Genomic DNA, 9,006 nt, shown 5'->3' with positions numbered 1-9,006 from the left:
TGCGTAAAAGCTGAATAGGACTCGCTGGATGGGGTTCTAGACCTGTGGCGATACGAACCCCCTACTTCCTCTAGAATCATCACTCAATAGGGGAGAGGGGCTTCTCTTTTCACTCTCCCTACGCCTCAGCTTGCTATGCAAGCGATTTATTTCTTGTTGCAACTTTCACGTCTCTTGATCATGTGAGGCATGGCTCTTAGTATTTGAGTGACTTCGCTCGGTACACTTAGTGTGGTAAAACTCCACCACAACGCTTGGGGTATGTTGCCTATCTCTCTTGCACTCCAGATTAACAAACTGGTTCTCCCTTCGGGAGTCAACTGACTCCTCCCTATCTTGGCCTATGTTAGCTATAAGTACTCAGGACAGATCCTCTACAACTTGTTGTTCCCACAGATGGTGTCAATTGTAAGGACCAGAAAATTTTAGTAGCCCAAGCCCACTTAGAGTAATAGGTTGTGCAGTTCAACCTTGGCCCAAATCAATAAAATTTGTAAGAGAAGGGAACAAACAACAACAGAGGGCTTTGCCCGAGGACAAGTGCAGGGAAGAATAAGGTTTATTTTAGGAAATAGATAAGCATCAAGCTCTACACAAGCTTGCCCGAGTAGACTAAGTTTACATAAAAAGTAATATTGTTCACTCTCTTCTCTTAATGTTCTTCCTTCTTTTTTCTTCTTTTTTTGTCTCGATCCCCTTTTTCAGTGCTCTCTCTTTTCCTTATATACTTCTACCTCTATCGTATCTCCACCCTCTATTCTCACCTAACCTTTCTCCTTTTATGACACTTGTTGCTTTTAACGTTTGAAGAAGATGGTGGAAGGAATCTACTTATCTGTAACTTACATTGTTCAGGTCACTTCCTCATCAATGCGGCTAATAAAACTGTTATATACCATTTAATGCGGATGCAGTAGGCTACACTAGACTAGAAGCTTCCCTAAGGTACACTGACTTCCTCTCTCTTTAGATTCCTACTCCCAATTAGAATACCATAGAGTACCTAATTTACTTCTTCCTTTTCTCAGGCGACTTTCTTCCTCAGGTTCGTGGCCCGTGGCATTCTCACACTAATGCTTCGACCCTTCAACTTCATCATCGGTCCTTGGGCACCCACACTAACATAATTTACTTTGTTTGTCTTTTATAATGTATTGTTTCATTATTGTTTAGCCTAACATAATTTAGTTGTTTAATTTGTTTATTAATTGTCTTCTATGTACATGTATAATGTAATTAAAAGTTGAGTGGGCCAATCAAGTGATAAACCCAAGCCTTAAATTATACTCATGTCATAACCCAAACCATAAACCAAGGCTCACCCTTTAATTTAATTTTATTTTTAATAACGTTTTTTCACTTTTCCTTTGTTTTCTTCGTCAGGTCTTATTATAACTTATGTGTCATTTTTACTTTAACCTTTTTTCTCTCCTTCACACGTGCTTTACATCTTATCTCTATCCTGTCTCTTCTAGATTTTTCTTCAGATCTACTTTTCTCTTTTCTTTCTTCTTTTCCTTCTTCGTCCTTATTTCTTAGTCACAGCTTTTCTTCTCTCTCAATGTTCTCCTCAAGCATCGTTTTACGTTGCCACCATGCTTCTTTCAACAAGCATCATTCATCCCTAATAGCACCTCCATGCTTCTCTCTCAAGCCACCTTTACCTAGCACAATGTCTCCTCACCTCCATTACTGATCTACATCTGCTTTGTTTGGATTATAGGTTTATATTTTCATTATTTTGTATGGGAAATCAAGAGTTTTTGTTTCGGCCCGGAATTTGTTTACCGGCTGAAATCCGGTATTTAACCCGATACAGTTGAAACAGCTCTGGTATAACCAGTATTTAAACTAGTAAGAAATAAAAGCATTTCGGTATTGTCCTAACCACTGGTACGGAAAATTCCTATTATACAGGCCGGTACGATACGAAATTAACTTCCTTAATTTTTTTCCTTGGTGGGCTTGCTCTGTTACATTTTTTTTTTTTTTTCAGATTTTAGTTCAAAAACTTTTTTTGGGGCTTTTTTTTTTTCTTGAAAGTAGAACAAATAAATTCCTTGGTGGGCTTGCTCTGTTACATTTTTTTTTTTTTTTCAGATTTTAGTTCAAAAACTTTTTTTGGGGCTTTTTTTTTTTCTTGAAAGTAGAACAAATAAATTATTTTATTTTATTTTTATTTGAGAGTGTTCCTAATTTTGGTTGAGGGTGTTCCTAATTTTTTTTAAGGGTAAACAAATAATTTTTTTAATTATTATATATAAATTTTTTTTTCAGGTCAGGGTGTTCATAGGAACACCCTGGCCTGAACATGGCGTCACCATTGACAATCAATCTAATATACTTTTAAGTATGCAAATTTTTTTTTTTCTTTACTACATTAAAAAAGTTAGAAGTTTTAATGAAAATTTTTTTAATTTAAAATTGTGTAATTTTGAATTTGAAATATTAATAAAATTCAGCACATTCATTTGTAATTCCCCCCTTTAACTATCAAGTCATTTGCAATTCCTTATGCTAGGGCATTTTAGTAATTTTGTTGTAGAAAATTTCATGAATCAAAAGATTTGTTATATGTTAACCAAGTAGGAGTAATTTCTAATTTTTAATAGTTAAGGGGGGATATTGTTTAATTTTAGAGTTTTCGGGAGAAATTATGAACTATTCCATAGATCAAAGAGGAAAAGTGTTTTTTTCCCCTCATTTAACAATGAATCAACAATAATGTTCTACATGTTATGTATTCTTTCTTACATAATGTTGCAAACGTTGTTTATGAAGATAAGAAAACCATATATTACCAAATGCCAAAAACCACCTCTCCTTGTTTTTCTAACTAGGGGTGTCCATGAGTTTATTTGAGTTGGTTTTGAACTCAACCCAAACTCAACTTGATCACGTTGAGTGGCAAAAGACGAGATTAGCTATCGACTGAATAGAAGTAAAAATTCGGTTCGAGTATGGGTTGATTGTCCACAAGTAGCAGTTGGTGTCAAAACCATTTGGAAATAATAATGAGGAGTGTTTCCATTAGATTTGGTATCTAGTTGGCAATCTCCACCAATTTGGGTGTTCCAAAGGTTTGGGCTTTTTATATTAGGTCAAGTTCAATGGATTTCCTAGTTGAAAATTTGACACAAAACCCATTTGAAATAAGTTTTGAAGTTTGAACCACTCGTCCTGTCGTCGACCGCCATTGAAAGTTCGAAACTAATAAAATATGGATCGGTTGATCGGGTGGGTTGGTTTGGACACCTGTTTGGAGAGCCCTATTTCTAATCATCTCAAAGAAAGAAAGAAAGAAAAATGCCAAAAAAGCCTTTTCTATTTTTATATTTCAAAAAATAATAATAAAATAAAATGGCAAAAATCTAAAATACATGCCAGATATTATATATCATATCTCGATTCCCCACCAAAATCTAACCTGCAACACAAGATATCATTGTAGTATCATCCATAAGAAAAGGAACACCCAACAAAGATTCATGACTCATGAGACACACAAATCATCAAGAAGAACCAAAGTGACATAACCATAACCCAAAAAAAAAACCACTCAAATGTTGCAGTCTTATTCATCAAGAAGAACCAAAGTGACATAACCATAACCCAAAAAAAAAACCACTCAAATGTTGCAGTCTTATTCCTACCACTCTCTCACTACCAACATCCTCATCCCTCTCTCTCACTCTCACCCTTACAAGCCCTCTCTTCTCTCATCTCATCTTTCAAACTTCAGTTACAGACCCACTACTCCTCACCATGTCTCAGCCCTCCCTCCAGTCAGACCCGAACCATTGCTCGCCCAGGTTCCTGAACCAGAGGAGGGTCCAATGGAGCTCCCACCGAGTTTTCCTTCCATTTTCGCCACCACAGACAACCCTTCTACTATCCAAGTCGCAACCAGCGTTCTCCTCACCGGCGCTATTGCTGTTTTCCTCTTCCGCTCTGTCCGCCGCCGCGCTAAGCGAGCCAAAGAATTGGTATTCTTCTTGTCTTTCATTCATTTCTTTTGAATTTTACTTTTACTGTGTTGTTAATGTGCTTCTGTTTGAGTTTTTTTACAAACTGGGTTTTGGTTAGATTTTATGACATTTGCGTGTGTTATGGGAACTCAGTTTACACTTCGGAGTACTGGGTTTTATTTAGTATTCATTTCACTTCAATTCTACATATTTTGATTCTGGAATTATGAGATTGGTTTCAGTTAGCTCATTGTTTAAAATCTTTTGTTGTCAAATAAGAGACTTGGTTTGAATATTGCCTGCACTTAGTGTCTTGGACAAAAGCAATCATTAGGGAAGGGACATGATACGTTCAAATCTTATCGTATCTTTGCTTGTGTGTTGTTATTACTTATTACTGGTGTTCTTGGAGTTTGGATTTTGATGAAGTGGATTTGGCGTGTCTAGAAATTTAGGTCTTCAGGAGTGAAGAAATCATTGAAGGAGGAGGCCGTGGATGCATTGAAAGCAATGGGGTCGAGTCCTGTTGAAGCTAACTCTCCACCTTCACCTGTTCAAGCATTGTTGGGTGGAATATCAGCAGGTGTTATTGCGCTTATTCTTTACAAGTTCACTATTACTATTGAGGCAGCTCTCAATCGCCAGACAATTGCAGATAATTTCTCGGTTTGTTCTTAGTTTCTTACTTTTTAATTATCAGTGTTCAATTGTTTTTGCAGATTGATTTTGACCATATGGGTTTTCAATTAATGCAAATGGAACTATGACTGTCAGGTTCCTGCTCATATTATTTGAACAACTAAAATTCATATACTTTGTCTTTATAGAATGGGTGCCAACGGAAGTGAAAAAGTTGATTGTTTTGTGTTGTTCAATGTTTGGTTTATATGCTTAGTTGATTCTCATTATTAAAACTTGCAAGAATGATAAAAATGCAAACTCTGCACTAAAGGTAAGATGTACTTCCCTCATTGAAGGAAGAAGCAGCATTGACCTAGGGCTGTGGGTTGTCCTTCTGCGCTTCACTTCATAGATTGTTTAAAATATATTTGAGCTCTCACTTTGAAAAATGAAGTTTAGCCTGGTGCAGCTGCAACAGCATTATTAATGCAACCATAGATGAGGTTTTCTTTCTTTATCTGAATGATTAATTTCTCTGGGGCACCTCTCTGCAATACCTCTGCTCTTTCTTTTTCTCCCCCAGTAGCGTACCTTGGCTCCAGTACACACATTAGACCACAATTTGCCAGTAGCATGTTACTCCCTTTTTTTGAAAAGTAATGTAAATTCTATTCAATCATAAATAAAAAAATAATAATAATAATAATAAATCACCCAAGTATAGACGACGTATACAGATGGGGATCATAACAATCAAGTACATAAGTTTCAAACATCCTAAGTTAAAAACATCCATCAAATCATAGTTTGACAAAATAGAATGGCTTCCCCAATGAAGCACATCCAATCAGTCTGAATCAGACACCGTTCTAAAAAAGAAAAGTTTAAGATCAGCTACTATCATTTCTGAATCCTCAAAGCACCGGTTGTTTCTCTCCCGCCAAATGCACCACATCAAGCAATGAGGGACAGCCATCCAAATAACACCATTACAATGACGAACAAACTTTCCTTGCAGCATGCTAAAAGCTCCACCACAGTCTTTGGCATTACCCAGTAAATACCAAACAAGGTGAACACCATAGACCATAGTTTAAATGCAATAGAACAATATAGTAAAAGATGATCTACTGATTCTCCATTGCTATCACACATGTAACACCAATCTAGAATCCACATCTTCCCTCTTGTGTAAATTACCAATTGTCAAAATATTTCCCAAAACTGCTGTCCAAACAAAAACCGCTACTCTGTGAAATATTTCCCAAAGATGACCTTTGGCTATATAATCATGATATATGCAAAAATAAAATCAGAGTAATTGCCTTTGTGAAAGCCTAGTGAGTAATATATATGAAGCCCGGTTGTAGATAGTAGATACTAGTTTTGCAATTAGCATAGTTATCACTAAATGGCGTTAGTTGGAAATTCAGGTGGACTTATTCAATACATGCTATGGCTTACGTTGGTGGTTCTGAAAATAGTAGGTGTTATGAATTCACTGCTGTGTATGTGCATTTATATGCACATTTTGCAGAACAAATAATTGATGTTGCTCTAGATATGAACTTTTTAGACAGCATTTGTACGGAACTTTTATTTTTATTTTTGATAAGCACATTTGTATTGAACTTGAACTAAGACACCATAAGCAGTTAGGTTTGCAATGGATGATTATTCGTATCCCTTAGAGAGAGAACATCAGAACTCTTTTTGCTTAGTATTATATAATTGCAAGAAGCATCACCTGTATACTAGAATAACAATGTGAAACATACAAGATACATATTTCTTAGTACTCAATTTGTTTTCTACGAGAAAAGAATATATAGGGAGATATCAGTTTTAACACACGTGCATAAGAAAGACTTTCCTAAGCTAATTAACAAAAGAAAACCCACAATAAAACACCTTTTAGGTTATTTTTACCTAAAACATGGTATTTTCGCCTGTTTATGAAAATCTCAAAGATGTTTGCTATGTCTTGCCAAAGTCGTTGTATAATCTTAACTCCATTATTGTTTTTCCCACTTTCCAGGTACGCCAGATAACCATAACCATAAGGTAGATCCTACAACTTCTTCCTGAATATCCTGATTCCAAATGTTGTGAAGAAACTCATTATCATTTTTGTTTCTGCTGTTGGCAGGACTATTGTAAATGGGTTGTGCTACCTTGCAACATTTCTTTTTGGCATCAACTCTGTTGGATTATTCCTTTATTCTGGTCAGCTTGCCATCAACTCCTTCATGGAGGATTCTACAAATCAAGAAAATAAAAGCAAAGGTGATGAGGGGTTAGGCTCACCAAATTCAACGGTTGAGAGTGCCACAGATACCACTGAGGTAAGCAGCAGCAAGGGGGATCAAAGTTCAAATGATACACAATAATGGAAGAGATCCGAAATCAAAGTGTTGGAATTTGTAGAAAAGATCTAATAAAAATTACTTGAGCATTTTCATGACATAGTTTTTACTCTTTGATAGTTGTGTACTCTATCCTCCTTGCACTAGATTATTATTGTAGAACATGAAATAGTTTGTAAAAGCCAATGTAAATTTTTTGACTGACAATCATTTTTGGTTTTGGCGATGATCAAGGAGGGATGATTTAAAGAAGTGTAGAATGCTAAAATTAGTCTTGTTGCTTGTACAGGGAAATGAATTCTGTTCTTTATTTCATGGCAAAATGGGCTCTTCAAACTAAATCTTTTGAATTCTCACCCTTGACCTTACCGTAGAGGTGATGTAATGTGGATGGATGTTTGTAATTTGTTTATGGTTTTTAAATTTTTGGGTAATTTGCACTCCTCCCTAACTATAGTGCAGTTGCAGTGTTTACCTAAACTTCAAAATTGAACTGTGCTCCCTTTAGTTGTTGATATTAAGCACTTTGTTCCTTACTGTCGGATTTCTGTCAAATTGAACAAAAAATACAGATTTCTGTTAGATATGTTTTTCAAAAAAAAAAAAATTGACATTGCTGTTCAATTTAACTGAAAACCTAGCAGCATCTGGTAAAAGTGTTTATTATGCATCGTTGAGGACATTGTAATTGCACAGAAAAAGTGCAATTAACTCTAAATTTCATTTTAAAGTATAAAAAAATGTATACAGCTAACAAATTAATCTATGCATGTCTTTTTCTGATTCATCATATTGGCAACCTAGAGTTCACTAGATCTTGTTTTTGAGTAATTATTGTTTACTAAAGGGGAATGAAACATCGGATAAAGCCAAGAGCCCAACACCCTTTTTAAATTTTTGCTTTTAGTATTTTGATTCATAATAAATATGCATTATTTTTATTTGCAATTCCAAATCAAGTTTCTCCTGTTAGGAGGAACTCCGAAGAAGATGGATTGTGTGTTCCAAGCCACTTTCTCAATGGCGTGAACTCCATGAAAGCACACAACATGCATTATATATTCATACATTGTTAGTGTAATTTTACTTTCTGGATTCCTGATCTGAGATGCTCACTATTGTTGTTCTATGGTTTTAAAGCTATTAAGCTAGGATAGTTAAATTATACCTCGTCAACAGAATGTCAAATTGAGGAAATTTACTAGCATTACATTCAGATACAGTAGCTGCTACGTTTTTACTTGCAGACCATGGGGAGATTCACTACATAAAAAGCTCCAAACCCTTTTGAAGTCCCGGGGCTTTAAAGTTGTATAGCCAATTTAAAGCCTTGAAAAGCAAATATTCTACATGCTCGTTTCTAGTGAACTCGATCACAATTATCAATCCCAGTTCCTGCAGGTGATGATAATTCTCTCTTTTCAATCAAAGTGAAGATCATGTTTGAGCACCTGAAGTAGTGCTTGCATCACCATGCAATCCTTTTTGGTGCTCAACAACCCTTGAGACTGCAGTTATATCCTGACCTATCTTTTTCAACAAGTTACGACTCTTGGCCGGTTGAAAGTGATGCAATGGAGTTGAGTTTGTATCAAGAATGTGCAAAATCACCACCATAGCCACTGAAGGAAACAAACATTGGTATTGGACCAAATATCCACAGCAGTAATGTAGTTGCAAAGTAAATTGCCCGTAACCCGACTGACCAGAAAGCACTTCCCCGTATCAGTGCCATCTGCACATACTCCACTGGGACATCACTATTTGGCATACTGATAAGGAAATTTGCATGGACGAAGCTCCTTATACATTGGAGAAAAGAAGTATAAGATACTAGAAGCAAAACAGAAGGCTAACATATTTGACAAAAATGATGGATGGATCTGTGTCACCATATACGAAAATACTCTTGAAGAAATCATTTGAAGTGCTTCCAACCCAGGCCCCAATAAGAGAGCTAAAAACCAGGGAGGTTGAAGCAAAGAAAGTTGCAGCTGATATGGTGCTGGAGATCACACTTAGACATGGACCTCTTTCCTTAGCTTCAACCT

The 9,006-nt window shown here is 36.0% G+C and overlaps 1 protein-coding gene across 1 annotated transcript; it reads left to right on the top strand.

Moving 5' to 3' along the window:
* Nucleotides 1–3,411: 3,411 nt before the first annotated feature.
* On the top strand, nt 3,412–7,249 carry LOC112013416 (uncharacterized). The gene is made up of 4 exons (XM_024045808.2): nt 3,412–3,986; nt 4,416–4,634; nt 6,628–6,653; nt 6,739–7,249. The coding sequence occupies exons 1-4, from the start codon at nt 3,633–3,635 to the stop codon at nt 6,977–6,979; spliced, it is 840 nt and encodes a 279-aa protein (XP_023901576.1). The 5' UTR covers nt 3,412–3,632; the 3' UTR covers nt 6,980–7,249.
* The last annotated feature ends 1,757 nt before the right edge of the window (nt 7,250–9,006 follow it).

Source organism: Quercus suber, unplaced genomic scaffold (genome assembly GCF_002906115.3).
Source record: "Quercus suber isolate HL8 unplaced genomic scaffold, Cork oak 2.0 scaffold_51, whole genome shotgun sequence".
NCBI classification, from domain to species: domain Eukaryota; kingdom Viridiplantae; phylum Streptophyta; class Magnoliopsida; order Fagales; family Fagaceae; genus Quercus; species Quercus suber.
This window is presented reverse-complemented; position numbering and strand designations above follow the sequence as displayed.